Source organism: Vidua macroura, chromosome 1 (genome assembly GCF_024509145.1).
Source record: "Vidua macroura isolate BioBank_ID:100142 chromosome 1, ASM2450914v1, whole genome shotgun sequence".
In the NCBI taxonomy this organism is placed as follows: domain Eukaryota; kingdom Metazoa; phylum Chordata; class Aves; order Passeriformes; family Viduidae; genus Vidua; species Vidua macroura.
Genome location: NC_071571.1, coordinates 140,504,083 through 140,522,009, shown reverse-complemented (window position 1 = coordinate 140,522,009; position 17,927 = coordinate 140,504,083). Strand labels below are relative to the sequence as shown.

At 40.8% G+C, this 17,927-nt stretch overlaps 1 protein-coding gene across 4 annotated transcripts in view; it reads left to right on the top strand.

Annotated features, from left to right (window-relative positions):
- Positions 1 to 17,927, top strand: part of SAMD12 (sterile alpha motif domain containing 12) — a 193,941-nt gene that overhangs the window by 11,890 nt on the left and 164,124 nt on the right. For all 4 annotated transcript variants that reach the window (XR_008440291.1, XM_053996459.1, XM_053996374.1 and 1 more), the window contains exon 2: positions 5,819 to 5,994. Coding sequence is in view for 3 of the 4 variants with exons in the window: in XM_053996459.1 (XP_053852434.1) it covers positions 5,819 to 5,994 (176 nt within the window). In the remaining variant the exon portion in view is untranslated. The remainder of the gene's footprint in view (positions 1 to 5,818; positions 5,995 to 17,927) is intronic.

The following is a 17,927-nucleotide window of genomic DNA, read 5'->3' as shown; positions in this document are numbered from 1 at the left end:
AGCATTGTGCAGCTAAGTCTGTGGAATAAGTACATAAAATTGAGCTTGCAAGGTTGCCTGTATTTAACACATCAAAGTTTTGTAAGGATTGTTAGAGCTTGGGTGGGTATCTCCTGTGCCTGCTTTTTGTCTCTGAATAGCAAAAGCTAGCATATGACTATGATGCACACAGAACAGGGCACATGAGTAAGAAGATGCTATTTTTACTTGATCACTTTTTAGAATAGAACAATTGTTATTGCATGTAACTCAAGTACTTGCCAAATACGCTTTAATGTAGCCTTAATTGATCTACTTAAAGTTTTAAGCAGCCAGCAGTATTCCCACTGAAACACATAGTTATGAAAGGTTTGACACAGTAGGCAGTGAGTGCACAGAGGTAGCGATTGATCATAGATTTATCTGCTAAGCCTTGAGCCTACAGATGGAAAGACAAAGACTTTCCATCTGCCCATGCAAAACTTTGGATATATCAAGGCTGTGCTTTGAAGAGTGTCTTCAGGCTTTTTTCCAGACAGGATTCACAGAGTACCCTCAAGGAAAAGACAAGGCTTGCCCCAGATGCCATCCAACTTAGGATGGCTCTTGGTGACTTCTGTGTACCATCAAGCATGCTCAGACAAGCTGTCTTTTGGCTGCTTGCCATCTGGGAGACAGGCATGCATGGGAGTAAGGTGGAGGCAGGGCGTGGGGCAGAGCATTCTTGTTGCCCTGCGAGCTCTTTTTTGAAACTGCATGTGCACCCTGGAGAGATCTGTGTGGGCATGGAACTGGCTCACATGTATGGGCCAGCTTCTGCAGGGCAACAAATTATCTTGCTTTGTATACATGGAAATGACTTGAGTTTGTGTTCCACCATATATAAAAAGTACAAAGTGTATTACATCCTAGTTTTTTAGGACAGATGTGGGGTCATTTTGACATTTTGGATGCTCTGCTTACTACTTTTCTCACAGAGCTTTTCACTCTCATAACATGGCAGACCTCGGTAGTCTTTTTAGATTCTGGAAAAGTGAATATTTTCCATTAGATTCAGCTTTACCATTAAGTTAGGAGTACAAGAGCCCTTAAGTACCTTTGTTTTAAATAATAGTTTGTTTCAGAAATGTAATCTTTGGATCTATGTTATTGTGTCAGCCAGCACCATTCATTATGTGCTTGTTGCTGTGCAGTCAGAGCTCTATAGAACATCCACCCTCCTTCCTCAAAAGGAAACAAGTTCCCACCACAGAAAGCTTTCAATACAAGTTGAACAACAATTGTTGGGGGAGCATGAAGACAGATTAATCAACTGAGGTGGAGTTTTCAGCATGGAAAGGAGAGTATAAGTGATCTGAATCTGGATGAAAGGCTGTATTACTGAGATGTGGATGATATATGAATATTGAGATTGTATGGAAGAATACTGGAAGAAGTTCTGTTTCAAAATCTAATGATACTGCTGATAGTGGTATTAGGCTGATAAAGTGAGCTGATTTGGAGGGTGTTTGTTGTCTTGATGTACTGTTAAAATTTGGGACTGATGAGTTGGATGCAGCTTGGTAGAATGAAGAGGTGCTGAGGCAGCAGGGATATTGTCAAAGGAGCAGTGTGGGAAAATGGCCTGAATGTAGAGGGCAGGATGAGCTAGTGTTAGCCAATACCAGGGTAAGGAGGAATAATGGTCTGAACAATATTTTAGCCAGAAACTATTTTGTCTGGAGAAAGATTTTTTTTCCAGATGAATGCCGTTATGTTCTAAAAGAAGTTTAAGATGTGTCAGCTAAGAGAGAACGTATGGGCTGTGGTGAAGTTAGTGATTTGTGATTATTTTCTAAGAGCTGTTTAGCCTCAGTTCTATGGGATGTTAGCCCTGGGTGCTGTCAGCTTACCAAGCCCCATTAGGTTTAATAGTTGATCCTGGGTTTTGAGCTGACCTTATCTAACTAAAATTATATAAAATGTAGATTTAAGAAGAGAATAAGTTATTGACCAAACATTGACCTCTTTTGCTGCCTTTAACAAATCCTGAAAGGGAACCGTTTTGATTTGTATTGACATTTGAAAGGAGGCAAGAGCTCCACATCTGTCTGCCACAAAGATGGATCTATGTATTCTGTGTGGTAACAGGAAATAACAGACCCATGCAAGGAAATATTCTTTTCCCCTATTCTCTGTGTAGCTGAGGGTTGGAGGTAGCACTAGAAGAAAATAATAGAGCTGGCTACCTAAAGATGTGTCATGACAAAGAAAGATAAGTTTTGCCAAATGGCTAAGACACTTCTTCTTAGGAGATTAATACCCCTAGAAAATAAAAAAGTTCTCTCTCCCTACTTCTTCTTCTTCCCCTTCAATTTTAGCAACTTGGAAAAGTCCCCTAAGACAGCCTGTGTTTCTTTTAACCACTCACCTGTTTTCAATTAAAAGGCAGAGGGCATCTATGTAATTGCTAGCAACCTCTTCCTTTTTTTCTCTTTTGTATCCTGAAGGAGCTCAGTAAAAGGCATTGCTGAAAACGCACTAGCATTCATTACTCTTGAATGCATGATGGGCTAGGAGTCAAGCAGCATCTTGCCAAGTGACTTATTTAATTTTTAAGCCATCCAGGTACTTACAGATTTGTAAAGCCATTGAAGTTGGAAAAGAGCTTTAAAATCAAGTCCTAACCTTAACCCAGTACTGACAAGTCCACCACTAAACCATGTCCTCAAGTGCCATGTCTACATGTTTTTTTAAATACTTTGAGGGATGTTGACTGCCCCACTTCCCTGGGCAGCCTGTTCCAATGCCTGACAACCCTTTCCACTAAGAAATTTTTCCTAATATCCAATTTAAACTTCCCCTAGCCCAACTTGAGGAGTTTTCCTCTGATCCTGTCACTTGTTACAGTGGGAAGAGACCGATCCCCACCTGGCTACAGCCTCCTGTCAGGCACTTGTAGAGAGTGATAAGGTCTCCCCTGAGCCTCCTTTTCTCCAGGCCAAACACCCCCAACTCCCTCAGCTGTTCCTCATCAGACTTGTGCTCCAGACCCTTCCCCAGCTCCGTTGCCCTTCTCTGGATGTGCTCCAGCCCCTGAATGTCCTTCTTGTAGTGAGTGACACAGCATTTGAGGTGTGGCCTCACCAGTGCTGAGTACCGGGGGACGATCCCTGCCCAGGTCCTGCTGGCCACACTGTATCTAATCCAGGCCAGGATGCCATTGGCCTTCTTGGCCATCTGGGCACACACTGGCTCATGTTCAGTCCCTGTTGACCAGCACCCCCCAGGTCCTTTTCCAAGGGCAGCTTTCCAGCCACTGTTCCCCAGCCTGTAGGACTGCATGGGGTTGTTGTGACCCAAATGCAGGATCCAGCACTTGGTCTTGTTGAACCTCACACCACTGGCCTCCAGGCCACTGATCCAGCCTGTCTAGATCCCTCTGTAGATCCCTCCTACCTTCCAGCAGATCAACACTCCCAACCAACTTGGTGTCATCTGCAAACTTTTTGAGGGTACCCTTGATCCCCTCATCCAGACTGTTGATAGATATTAAATAGAACTGGCCATGGGGAACACCACTTGTGACCAATCACCAGCTTTATATAACTCCATTCACTACCACTCTCTGGGCCCGGCCACTCAGCCAGGTTTTTACCCAGTGAACAGTACACCAATCCAAGCCATGAAAAGCCATTTCGCCAAGAGAAGGCTGTGGGAGACAGTATCAAAGGCTTTACTAAAGTCCATGTAGACAACATCCACAGCCTTTCCCTCATCCCCCAAGTGTGTCATGTGGTTATACATAGGAGATAAGATCAGTCATCATGGTATTGAAACCTGTATCATTTGCTCCCTCTAATGCATGGTAAATTAGTGCTATAACCCAGAAGGGTCTCCTTGTTCATCCCATGTCACCCTTCTCCCTAATCTCTATTGTTTGGGGGCACTGGGAAGGGAGGAGTTGCAATTCACAGGAGACTTGCTGCTGGCAGTGTTCTTCCAGGCAGTTTAAGTCCCACTGTGCTACCTAATTTCTCTTTGGTGAGCACTGGAACTGGGCTGACAGCCAAAAACTGCTTGCTTCTGAATGTTGCTGTAGTGTGTTAGGGTTCCAAAGGTGTCTCTAGGAGTCTTCCTATTCAGCTAGGGAAAATCCTTGCCAAAGACAGTTGGAGGAATTTTTATGGATCATATTTGATACCAAATGTCTTTTCGCTGCTGATCAGCCCTTGTTGGAGCAGGTTGTGCTGGGAGTACTTTTACAGGTCAGTTAAGATACATTTACATTTTTTGTACAGGGAGGAATTAATTGAGTTACTAACAGAACAGTTTTCATTCTCATTGTGCTGTGAAAATAGTCTTGGTGGATCACATCTATCTTTCCGTGGTCTGGAGGATAGGCAAAGAAGTTGTTAGTAGTTGTTTCTTTTGGGTAGGTAAATATGATCTAGAGGAGCTGGATAATAGTAGGTGGATATAAGCTAGGAGAGAGATATTTTTTTGTGTCTTGAGGCACACTGATGTAAATAGAAACCACAGAATAAATTTAAGTTCCCACAAGAGGTGTTCCTGTCCTTGGCTTGCAGATGTAGGTATTGTACTGGTTGCAGAGATCACTTATCTTTTAGAAATATTTGGATGTTTTTAAAGATCCTAAGGGAAAATGGTCAACATTTTGGCCTCTGCTTTAATTCTGTACCAAGGAATTCCTGTAACTTAGGCTCAAAGTTTTCAATTAAGACTCCAGGATTTAAGCTGAATAGATTTTCAAGAGGTGCTATAGTTAAAGAACCCATTGCTTTCACTGGAAGCTTGAGCCAGTTTCCTGTGAGAGGCTTTTAAGTGCTTATCTGTAGCTGGTAGAAGCTGGTAGTTCTGATTTCTTCCCCAGCTCCCCATCCTTTGCTTCTAAGTCAAGCAAGAGTAAAAGGGCACCTTTTATTTTGGCTGAACATTGTAGTTTAGGTTTCTATTCAGATCTGTCAAACATTGCACCACAGTATCTGAGCAAAGTTCTTTTGTACACAGGGGAATTTGGGACCATTAATTACAAGTAGTGCTAAAAGTAGCCCAGTTATGCAGGAACATAAATGCAAAAATCAGTCACATAAAGGGGAAGTTGTCTCAGGATCCACACATTCTTAAAATCACTACGATGTGTGTGAGTGCTGAAACTGTGAAAATTTGGGCAGAAAACAAGCTACTGCCCTAGTTCTTAATGGGCATTTCTGTTCTGTGGTTTGCATTTGTTTTATTTTTTCCTCTGGATGCTTTCCTTATTCTGCTGTCATTAGTCTCTACCTCATTATATACTCCCAGAGAGTACATCTCTCTTGCTTGTTAGGATGGTGTAGGTGGTAACTTGCAGTGGTACAAAGGACTGAAGGAGAGATAATCAGCTGAATAAGTCATTACTCTGTACAGAGACTGACTTGCTGACTTTTTTTTGTGCATGGCTTACTTATCCCACATTCTTTAAGATCTAGAATGTTGTAGGAATTTAAAATGTAATAGAAAACCTTCAACTTGTTTGCCTAGAAAGGAAAAAAAAAGGTGTGGTTGGATGATGAACATTTAAGAAAAGCTCTACACTGAGGGTCTTGGATGCTCCAGTGAATCCAGGAGAGCACAGTTCCACACGGTAGCCTGCACTAAATAAATTTATACAGTGCTGCATTCCTCTCACTTTCTTTCTCAAATATCTCACCTTGAATCCACATCAAGGTACAGATGGTTCATTTGCTTTGGTCTGACACAGCTCTGGTTACCACATGGCACTTCTCAGTAGTTTGTGCTAAATGTTTGAACCGTTGGGTTCTTCTTTCCTAAAACAATGTTTCTCATATTTTTTTCCCAGCTATCCATTGCAATCTGAATCCAAATGGTATTGATCACCCTGTCCCCACAGAAGGTATTAACCTGCAGCTTGAAGGCGAAGGAGTTGATTCGCTCACGGTTAAGAACACTGGTACTCCAAAAGGACCGGAGTCAAAAGACACCCCCAAGAGACAAGTGGAGCCGGAAATATCTAAGGTAGGTAGGATTGCCTTCTTATTTATTTTGGTGAGTCTTTAAGAATCCAAGCTTCTTGAAGTCCTTTCTTTTGCTTAAAAGGCATTTATCATCCTGTTAAAGACATATAAAGGTGTAAAAATAGCAGTCTGAGGAAGTGGGTGTTACAGAAGCAAGGTACTGCTGTGGAGCTGTAGCATACACACATCTTGGATATTGCACTATTCTGTTTTTCTCTAAATGAAGATAATTAAAGTAATGGGTTCTCTCTTTTTCAGACACTGTGGAGACTCTTTTTTTCAAATGACTTGGGTAACAAGCAGAATTGGCACAGAAATGTTTTTCTTGAGGGTGTTTTTTTTGTGGGTTTGTTTTTTTTGTTTGGTTTTTTTTTTTTTTTTTTTTTTTTTTTTTTGCATATTTATTTTTTCTTGGGGCAGGTAAAGGAGGAGAAAAGTTCTATAGATATATGAATATATGGATTTTTATATGGGTGACTGATTTTAATAATCTGTTAACTCATTTTAGGTAAAATACCAGGCCAGTTCTTCCATGTGTGATATGACAGTAAGCAAAAGTAATTTAGAGATGAGTTCCTGAAAACAAATATGTCTGTTCTTACTCATAAGCTTCTACTTCTTGTATGAGCAGCAGACATAACTACCAAGTGCAAGTGAATGTGTGTACTCAAGATACTCTGGTATAGGACAATAATTTGTCATATTAGATACATTTTTAACTGGAATCACAGAATATTCTGAGTTGGAAGGGATCCCACAAGGATCATCAAATCCAGCTCTTAAGTGTATGGCCCATACAGGGGTTGAACCCACAAGCTTAGCATTACTAGCACGAGGCTCTAACCAAGGAAGCTGGTCTCAGGGTCAAAGGAAAGATAAGAGAATGTTATAAAATAATTGGGAAACATTCTTTAAAAGCCTTATCAGTATTTTTGATTCTTAAAGGCCTAAAACCAGGAGTTTGGGGGTAATTTCTGCAGAGTGGAAAATTGAGTCTTTATTGAATCTGACACTTTGAGAGTTATTAGAGCAAATAAAATTAGTGTCTTTTTTTCTAACAGGTTCAAAAAGGCAATAGAAATTATTTCAATGACTAAACAAATAGAAGTATTTCCTACTGCCGACAGTACAATAAACCTAAAAAATAATACACATATGGTTGTGATGTATTTCACTCTTAGAATCAAATAGTATTAAATGTTTTGAGCGATTGCCTTGACAATAAAGGCTTGGTATGAATTCTCCATTCTAATTTTTATCTACAATATCTAGTTTAAATATAAATATTTATTTAATTTAAATTTATATAAATATAAATTTAAATTAATACCATTTAACTAATTTCATTCTGACTTAATACATCAAACTAGATCCTCCATTACAGGCTTGCAGCAATTAAAAAAACCCGGCTACTTGCAATCTGTTTGGTGGCCATTTATCACACAGAATCACAGAATGACTAGGTTGGAAGAGACCTTCAAGATCATCAAGTCCAACCCATGCCCTAAACACCTTAACTAAACCATGGCACCAAGTGCCATATCCAGTCTTTTTTTGAACACATCCAGGGATGGTGCCAAACACCATATATCAAGCACTTTGCTGATTTGTCATGAACCCTTAGAGAACAGGTTTGTGATTACTGCTTTGAAATATCCATTTGATAACAAGACCACCAGATATTGGATGAGTTTTGAGACAAAGCTCAGCTAATAAGGCATTTGTCTAGCTGTTCACAAAGGCAAACTAACCCTGCTCATGTCTCAACATCAGCAGATGAAAATCTGCCCTGTATTGAAAGCTGAGAAGGTGTGTTAAACTTGGAGACATACAAACTTGGGAGTGAAGAAGCTAAATGGTGCAATAGGGCTCCCAATTGAGAATGGGCTTGTGTAGCTGACATGGAATAAGGTCATATCAAACTTGTCTTTGCTTGCAAAAGACATACCCTAATGAAAAATCAGAGTGAAATACATCAGTGATTTAATGTAAGGGAGGTTGCTTTCAGTGTCTGAGCTGTGATTGTTGGACTGATGAATGTGAAACAGGCTGTCCTTGCTGGAGATGGCTGGGGAAGAGGGTAAGTATGCTCTCAAATGGGCAAGTGCTATCAAAGTACTGAAATCCACTGTTGGTTTCCCACATCTGATTGCAGTAGCTTTATTTAGAAAACTGGGCATGCTTCAGATTTAAAAACAAACAAACAAACTGAATTTTTGCTTAATGGAATAATTTTAGCATAAGTGCATCAAGCAAATGGAATGGACTATTTTTTCTAATTTTATTGCTTTATTGCCTTTTTAGTAACTTTGTCTTTTATGTGTGTAGAAATTCAGTGACGTTTTTCATCTGGATTCATACGTTATAGCCTGAGGTGGCCTGTCTTTTCTGGCTTGCTCTGCCTTAACTTTAAATATTGTTTTGCTTTGTCCTCTAAAATGTGAATATGGAGTTGGACTTCAGCTAGTGTAGCTTTAAGAGTTGAATTAAGCTGCCATTAGGAAACTTCATCCATGCAATCATATATGTACAGTGGAAAGATGAGCAGGAATTCAGGAAGTTCTGTAAATAAAACATTGTGATCAGAGCCATTTGCTTTATATTTCCATTGCACAGTTGTTTTTAAAAAGGATTTCTTTGCAGTTCTGTGTATTCAAATAATATTAACACATACCTCATATTCACAGTAGTGAGACCTGTGTTGCACATAGCAGTCCAATGTATTTAATATAATTTAAGATGCCTCCTAGGCTCTTGTTCCTACTTTCAGCTTTCTAATTTGTCATCAAGATCACTTCCAGCACTTTAAACATCTGGTTTTGCTGTCCAAAGAAAATCTCCTTTGTAATGAAGTGTGTCCTTTCTTTTCTGTCCTGGGTTACAGACAGATTTAAAGTTCCTTTTTATGCAGCTACTCTAATGTAAATATGGGAGTACAAGTGTTTGATTCTATATTTGGAATGCAGACAACAGAAAGTGTAGCTCCAGTGAAGGATCACTCATTTATAAGTTCCTGATGAATATAGAATCTAGTATTTATAGGCTGACTGAGGTAGAATTAAAATGCAAAATGGAACAATGATCTTAGTCTCCCTCAGCTGGTTCCCTGAGGAACCACCTTGTTACAAATACGAGCAAGTCCAAAACCAGCAAGATTAAACTAATGTCTATAATCTAGTCAGACTCTGAAAATATACAGGATATTATACAAAGTAAGGAAAAGATATGAAGTGTAAAAATGCTTCATTTTTTATTAAGGAATAACAATATACACATTTTCTTGATCAGTAACTGATTTTTCAGCATTCCTGATATATAAAAACAATTCAGGCAGTTGAGTGGTCACTTTCACAGAGCAGTAAAAGTCACTGGGGAAAGCAAGGATGGTTTTTTAATATACATTTTAAAAATAGAAATTATTTCTTTACCACCTATATTTAACCACTGTTGTGTGTTTTCTGGAATTCTTATCTTTTTTAATTGAAATTCTATTTCTGGCTCTTATGTCTCATCTGTTTGGTTTTAATACCATAGTCACAGAGTAGAGTTCTGTTAAAAACAAGGTAACAAAGGTTTTGGTATACTTTTGGAATCCTGTACTTCTCTGAGTATAGGCTTTAACAGAAGGCAGCTTTTCTAAGGAGATTCAGAAAATTATCTTTTGCAGCAGTGTTGACTTGTTATCAAGTCCTCCGGCATGATGCACTCACAAAGCCTTGTTGAGCCTTGGTGAGCATGAGACCCAAATCTGGGCTGTTGCTCATTAGGAGGCTGTTTATTCAGGGAATTTTCTTTCCTAAGTAAGGTGTGCATGCATACCTGGTGACACATTTTGTCTCACTATGTGGTAGCAGCAATAGCAAATAATAAAGGCTTTTTAATGGCAAGTACTGCTGTTAGGCTTTTTACGTTGTGTTAGCAATTGCAGGTTTTTTTATCTGACTCGAGAGAAATTAACAGTTCTTTAAAATGTTCATGAAAACTATGAAAAGAAACTGTTAAAAGAAGTGAGAAGCTTTTCTCTTGTCTTCTGTTGATAAGTGCTACATAGGCATCAGTAGACTATGTTTTGTTGCAGTGTAACTCATTAGTTCTTTTAGTTGCTTTTGCTTTCTTAAAAATCCCCCTTTTTTTTGAAATTATATTGAATAACACTGAAGGGCTGACTGAACTCAGTACCAAGAGGATAAGAATTCATCTCAGCTTACTGGGCTCTGTTCAGAACTGACTGGGGTGGAAACAGCTCCTCTGGCTTCCCTGGGAGGATCTGCTCTGATCAGCAAGTGTTTGGGAGGGGTGGGGGGTGTCAAACATGTGGTGAAAAGTTGAAGCAGGAGAGTAAGGACTTTAAGTAATAAAGGTGTTACAGAATTCCTAGAAATATTAAAATTCTGTCAGTTATTTAAATAAAAAAAAAATTCTTGGTACTGTTCTCTAACAAGAGACTAGGAAAAGTAATTTTCTAGAAGAATTCTCTGTTTTTTTAATCAGTGGCTTCTGCTTCACAGTGTTTATCCTTTTTGGTCAAGCTTATCAAATGGGTTGGATGAGAAAAACTGTATTAGGCCAGTCTGGGTGAGGCTCTAAGCAATCTGATCCCATGGCAGGGGGTTGGGACTAGATAATCATTATGGTCCCTTCCAACCCAAACCATTCTATATTCCCCCCCCCGCCCCCTTTTTTTTAACTTTTTTTTTGCAGTTGAGAAACACCAATGCTCACTGAACTGGGGCAACGAGGTTTTACCATTTTGAGTTGTCTTCCTATTATCTTCCTCTTGTGAGACTTCTGGTGGCCACAGGATATGGGGAAAAAAAACCCCAGATTGGACTGATTAAAGTAAAGAAACATTTTTTCTGTTGAAGTGAAGGTTCAGCAAAATCCCAACTGGGCTGTTCAGCTCCTCCAGATTTTGCTTTAAAATTGTGTGTCAGGGTGTTTGAATTGCAGATCTCTGTGTGTTTCTGAGTGAGGTACTGACCCTGGCTGGGGAAATGTTACTTTACTGATACATAGTTTGCTTTTCTTAGCTTACTTTTGTGGAAAAGTAGTTAACAGATTTCCACTGTCCACATCAGATCACCACTATGGAAGTCAATAGATTAGGTGTGAATGTGAATTTTTTTCCCTCTCCCAACTCTGACTGTGATAGTGACAAAACACCACTTACTGTATTGGGTCTTCTTTATGACTAACAAAAATGGGCACAGAATCTCAGGGTAGAATATATCTGAAGTGGGTTTAAAAACATTTGGTAAATGCTACTATCACATAGCTGAAATAATTGCACTTCAGGACAATATGCCTTTCTAGTGTCTCATTCTGTGACTATTAGTAATACACAATAATTACTGTGTCTGCTTCTATCCTAATATTCAATGCACTTTTCATGTGTTGCATAGTTATAAGTATCCATGTAAATCAGGGGCTGAAATGTTTGATGTGTGTGTGTCCCTCTCTCAGCTTGTCATTCACAATTGTGACCTCTGGCTGAAGCCTGAAGTTTCAGAACCATGCAGTGAACAAACCTCTTTTCCTGAGCTGTGAAACAGCAGTGCTGGGTGACTTTGTGCATTTCAAGCCACTGAGAGTGATGTTTTGTTTATCATTCTGGGATTTTATAGGAGAGAATGAAGTGCTGAAGTAACCCTACCTGTAGTGCAAAATACAGCTGCTTAGTTCATAATCCACACTCTCACAACCAAGAAAAACATGAAACATCTCTCTCTGTTGGGGTTTTACCACCAGCTTACCACAGGAGGACAAATGTCTGATTCAAAATCCAAGTATATTCTTGTTGTAGCGTGATTTTTGCTATTGCTGTATCATCCATTCTTGCTATAAATAGTTTAATATGAAGGCCCACATTTTTACAGCAAGGTTTCTCCATTCAGCATAAAAGATCTGGCTTCTCCTGTTCATTCTGTTGACAATGACTGCATGCCTGGGGATTCTGAAAAATGTCATCTCCTCTGCTGACAGCATCCATTTGGAAGTGGGAGATCTTGACAAGTTAGTGTGTTGTGCTCTGTCCAGCAGGTGGAAAGGACCATTTGTGTCCTTCTCCTTTGCCCCTCATCTCAAAGTGGGATTATTTTCTTATTGGTTTTCTCCCCACAGGAAATCAAAATAATGAACTCAGACTAATTCTTAGCTCTTAGGTGGTATAAGTAGAACAGATGAAGTTTATTCACAAAGACACGGTTGATTGACCTTCTGAACAAAAGGCCTTTTTGAAGTTCACCTGTACAAGCATGTTCTATTGATGACTTCAGTCCATCAGGTGATATTAGGAAGAGGAATTTGTTAGGATTTTACAGCTGGATTTTTTAACAGTTGGGCTGTGACTTTCAGAAAAAATCAAGGATGAAAACATTTTGGGTAGTTGCATGCATGCAAGTGCTTTCATATGGAGGACATCAAAGTGTTGGCCCCTGGGAAGCGGTGCAGTCTGTGACCCTGAGGTGTGCTTGGGGCTGCACAAACGCACAGCAATGAGGTGGCTTCTGTTGCAGAGAGACAGTCCTTGCATAGGGCTGCCTTGAGCAGATGGTTACAAAGAGGCAGCTGAGAGAGCATAAGGAGGGAAGTGTAGTCTGATCTGGCTCCTGTTGTCCTGTGAAAACTATCAGTGTGAAATTTGTGTTCTTTCCCATTACACTAGTGTGAAAAGGAGCAGCAATTGCAGTACATATTAGCAAACATAAGCAGTAAAAAGCTGTGGTAGCACTCTAGAAATAAGTGGGATGTCTAATACTATAGACACATGTAGACACATGTAGACACCTTGTTTAAAACTTCACTTCAGGGAAAAAGAAATATAGATAAAAAGATGGAATGGCCTTTAGAGGAAAAAGCAATTACATACAGCATGTGTATGCATATTGTACTTACAGTGCCAGTTTTGCTGCTTGCCTCATTGTGAAGCTGTTTCATAAAGCCATCCAAACCCTCTGCTTCCACTTTGAAGCTACTTTAAGGGCTTCAAAAATAAAGCAGTATTTTAACAACACAGCTGCCTTGTTGGGGATGGAAAAATATAGGAATTGCCTGGTCAAGAAAATGATAGCATTGTGATTAGAGGGGCTACAAAATGTATCATGGAACCAATTTAGCATTTAAAATGGAAGATGCTCCACTGCTGACACCACAGGTCTGCAAATGGTATATTTTGCCTGAGTTATAACTCATAAATATAATATAATTTATTTTATTAATCTGCCTCATGTGTTTGCTGGCAGTTGCTATAGTCACTAGAGAATCACAGAACCGTTGGTTTTGGTAGCAACCATAAAGATGATCTTGTTCCAGCCACCCTGGCATGGGCAGGGACACCTTTCACTAGACCAGATTGCTCAGAGCTCCATCCAGTCTGGCCTTGAACGCTTCGGGAATGGGGCATCCACAGCTTCTCTGGGCAACCTGTGCCAGTGCTCGCCACCCTTACAGTAAGAAATTTTTTCTAATTGTCTTTCAGTTTATTACCTATTGTCTTTCAGTTTGAAGCCATTCTCCCTTCTCCTGTCACTACATGTCCTTGTAAAAAGTCTCCTCCATTTCCCTTGAAGGCTCCTTTCAGGTACTGGAAGGCTGCAATTAGGTCACCCAGCGCCTTCTCTTCTTCAGGCTGAATAATCCCAATTCTCCCAGCCTTTCCTCACAGGAGAGGTGCTCCATCCTGCTAATCATCTTGGTGACCTCTTCTGGACTCACTTCAACTGGTCCATGTCCTTCTGTGCTGGGGACCCCGGAGCTGGATGCAGCGCTGCAGGTGGGGCCTCACCAGAGCAGAGTAGAGGGGCAGAATCACCTCCAACTTTCTCTACAAGTGGGAATTTTTGTCCTTTCCATTTAAAAAAATAACATAGAGAGGAGAACTGGGTGTGAGAAGTGTCATAGTCACAAAAGGAGTGTGGGACTGATTGGTGACCCCTTGTGTGTTGCATCAATCACCCCTTCATGGAGTCAGTGCTAATTATTACCCGGCTGGGGGCCTCCAGGGGTGACAATTGGTGACCCCTCGTGTGTGGATGAACACACTGCCTTGATTTTTTGATGGCTCCTCTGAAGTGTGTTCGAACATCGGCCTGACACTGCTGACCCCTTCGAGGGCACAGACAGATTGGGGTGACTATTACTGACCCCAGCTGTGTGTCTGGCACGAACTGGAGACCATCTGGATCTCTCTGTCAGGCTGACCTCCAGCGTTCCCTGCAAGATGGATTGGACACCTTCTGCCCTCCTAGAGAGGTAACTGTGATCTGTCTCCAGGGGTGACAGTTGGTGACCCCTCGTGTGTTGCATCGATCACCCCTTCATGGATTCAATGCTAATTAGTACCTGGCTGGGGGCCTGCGGTGACAGGCCTGTAGTAGTCTTGATAGTGTGTGGAAGGAGTTTCTTGTGTTATCACCACTAAGAAGGGAAGGAATTTCATTAGAAGAGCCTGGAAAAGGGTGGCCTGGGGCAGAGTGAGGTCTGTCTTTCCCTGGGTTTCCATGGGTAGAGTTCAGTTTGCTGATGAGGGCAACTTAAATTACATGTCTATGTGTAAGCTAGGTATGTAAACTCCTCTTATATTTGGTGGAATCTTGTCAGCGTGCTCAGAGGAACAGAGAGGGATCAGGCTCAGTCTGAGGTGAGCACCTCTCACCTGAAGCTGTCTACATTTTGGGGATTGTTTTGAATTTAGGTGTTTGGATCTCAAACTCGGTTCTTTCCTCTACCTTACTGGCTAACCAGCCTCAGCATTTGATATTGAAATGGTTATTCATGTCTGATGGACATGAAATCTTGCATTAGGAGACTGTTTCAGAAGCTGCATTTACCTCAAAAATCATACTTGGAATAATTAGGATAGACTGCTCACATATATATGGTTATGTTCAAAATTATATTCTGGCAAGCAAATACCATGTAATCTGAAAACAAGAGTCTTAACTTTTGGATTAAAAGCAAATTATTGGAGTGTGTGTGTGTTTCATTTTTACCCTCTTAGTTTAATTGGTCTTGGACTTTTAGAAGGCTCTTGCTCCTCTTGAGAAGTGAAGCTTTTGCTGTCTGGCTCAGTTTACCCAAATACAGAAGAATGTTGTTAGCTAGAACCAGTTAAAACTATTGTTTCAGTAGAAATCTGAGATACGGAATAAATTTGCTGACAAAATTAGAAACCTGAGATATGGAATAAATTTACTAACAAAATTTTGGCTCTTGCATGTGTATGTACATTCAATTGATTGCTCAGGTCAAGGTGTCTGAGAGTAACAAATGCAGCAGCATATTTGCTGTTGTTCCCATTCTTCTCTGTGGGACAGATTTTCAAGCTGTTTTCCATGGTAGGTAGTGGTAGAGGCTTGCACTGGTGCTTTGTCATGCCTCTGGTTTTGACTGGAAGTATTTGGTGCATGGAGACTGAAGTAAACTGGTGTTTCGCTCTGAGAGGCCTCTAGGCACTGCAGAAATGCCAACAATAATGACCTCTGATGTCAGGGAGGATTTTCAATATTTTCTCGTGTCATACTTTTCAAATACCAGTTCTTTTTAGGTGTTTCTGAATGTGGACTTCAGTCAGAAGTGATTTGGTTTTATCTAAATTCTACAGTCAACTGCAGATTATTGTGTTGCTGATGTACCACTGCAGGGAGCAGGGAAACAACTCTCAAATGTTAAAGCATGCATTTTCTATGATGCTATGTATCATCCGTGGGGCAAGCAGAAGATAAGATGAATGTTGTGTTTAATGAGAGACAATTCTTCCCTTTTCCTTTTTAGCTTTTTTTACCAAGTCATTTATAAGTAGCATGGGATTTCCTTGGCTGTAATGCCATTAAGTGAAACTTTGATATAGTGATTCAGCCTGGGGATGGCTTTAAGTGCCTGTGTCCTACTTCTAGTACTTCTGTGCTTCTAGTAATGTTGATGGTGTGCTTTTATATTGTCATTAGCTGCTTTTGGAATTCGCAAGGTTAGTTCAAAAATGAGAACGATGTCCAAGTATGACAGACTCTTGAACTGAAAGAAGCATTGGAAGTCCACAATGAGAGGGCAGCTGGAGTGAGGAAGCAGTACAATAGCAGGTTTCTTTGAATTTGGGAGGTGCTAATGTGTAGCTGAGACCTTTGGCACTTGTGGTGAGGAAACTTTCCTGTCTGACCATCCAGGAGCCATTCTGGGAGTCATGCTAGCACGACCTGAGCTGGGACCGAGGCCCCTTCACAGCCACACCCCCCACACTGAGATGGTCGGACCAGGTTTCCTTACTGCCTCTACCCTGTCTTTTCCATAGCAGAATCTCAGACTTGTGGATACTTTAAAAAATTTCATCGTGGTGCAATAACAAAATAACAACTCAAGTTGCTGCCTCTTAGGAAGGAGCCCAAACAAAGGAAACCCTGGGCTTCTGTATCCTTATGGTCTAAGCAGAGGAAAGTCTGGGCTCTTCCTGCTGAGTCACTGGCTCCTGCTGTGTCTCTGAGTCACCTGGCTGGTGCCACAGGTCCCTGGGCCCTTTGCTGTGCAAAGGGTCGGTGCCAGATCTCAGCCTCTTGCCTCAGGCTCCTGCCACCCAGAGCTCAATCTGCAACTCTCACTACAGCTGCTCACCGAGCTACCTGTACTGAATGTATTCCTGAACACTTGGAAAAGACAAATACTATTGGTGATAGTGGCATGAAACATCACAAGTAAATTTCCTTTAAAAGATTAGGGCATGTGTATCCAATTATATCAATAAATCAACAGTTTAAGAAGATAAAAGAGATTACATTTTAGGTTTTTTACTTTAGCTTTTGAACTGTTTCTCGTTCTGTTTGTGGAAAGTTGTGGTGCTTTTCTATTCTGTGAATATTCCAGCTGCCATCTTCAGTCTGCCATCCCTGTCAGACTGTACAGATTGACACAGAGCCATCTCCTGCCTGCCATTTCAGTCTCCACTTTACCTGCCAAGCTAATGTTGCCCCTAAAGTCTAGATGAGGAGTATCTTTTCCCTCCCTAGATGATGAGTGTCTTTTCTCATCCATACCCCTGTGGAGAGCAAAGAGTTCACTTGAGTCAGGGTTAGCTACAACAGTTAAGACTAATGTAATATTCAATTTTGCTTTGCAAACTGTTGCCTGAAATGGGAGATGCTGATCCTTATCCCTGTGGTGCAGTGCTGCTAAACCCCCCCACCTATGCCTGATTCAGAATGAATAACTAGCAGAATGTGCTTGGGGCTTCCGAGCAGTCTGACTGCATGTGTGCAGTGGGAGAAGCTCAACATGGGTTTCAAGAGGCAGCCGTGCCCATCTCATGTCCCTCAGCAGCTCACAGATGTGACTCTTCTTGCAACCTCAAGAGCTGCAATAGTAGAAGCAGCGAGAGTGTGCAGCCCTGGCTGCTGGGGAGATGGGCAACTCTTTTGGTTACAGGAAATGGTTATATTGGCCGTTTTTGCTAATGTAAACATTTAATTTCCTGCTCACACAACTGCTAGCAGTCACTAAATGGTCTGGAGCATCAATTTTTCCATCTCCCTTACCTCCTAGTTCCTTACCCAGAGATCATAGGTATTACTGGAAGAGGCTGTTGCCAGAAGATTTACTTGGTAGAATGAATATTTCTAATTCTACCAATGTCTAGGAATTAATCTTTTGGTGAGGCATCAAGCTGCACTTATGGGGTTAAATGTGTCTTTAATATGCATATCTAAAAATAGAAAACCTTCAGCACTAAACAAGGTAGAGTTACTGCATATCTTGAGGCCTTTTTTCTATCTTTAACAAAGAAAATCTTGTAAGTGGGTATTATGTTCTGCCAATTTTCCTTTTTCCTCTGAAGTCTGTAAGTGCATGCATCAGCTTGGCTGACCTAGACACTCTCTACTTTTTTGCCTTTTTTTTCCTTGCTTTAAACAGAAGCATGACAATAGAGTCTGTACCTGATGGTTTTAGAAC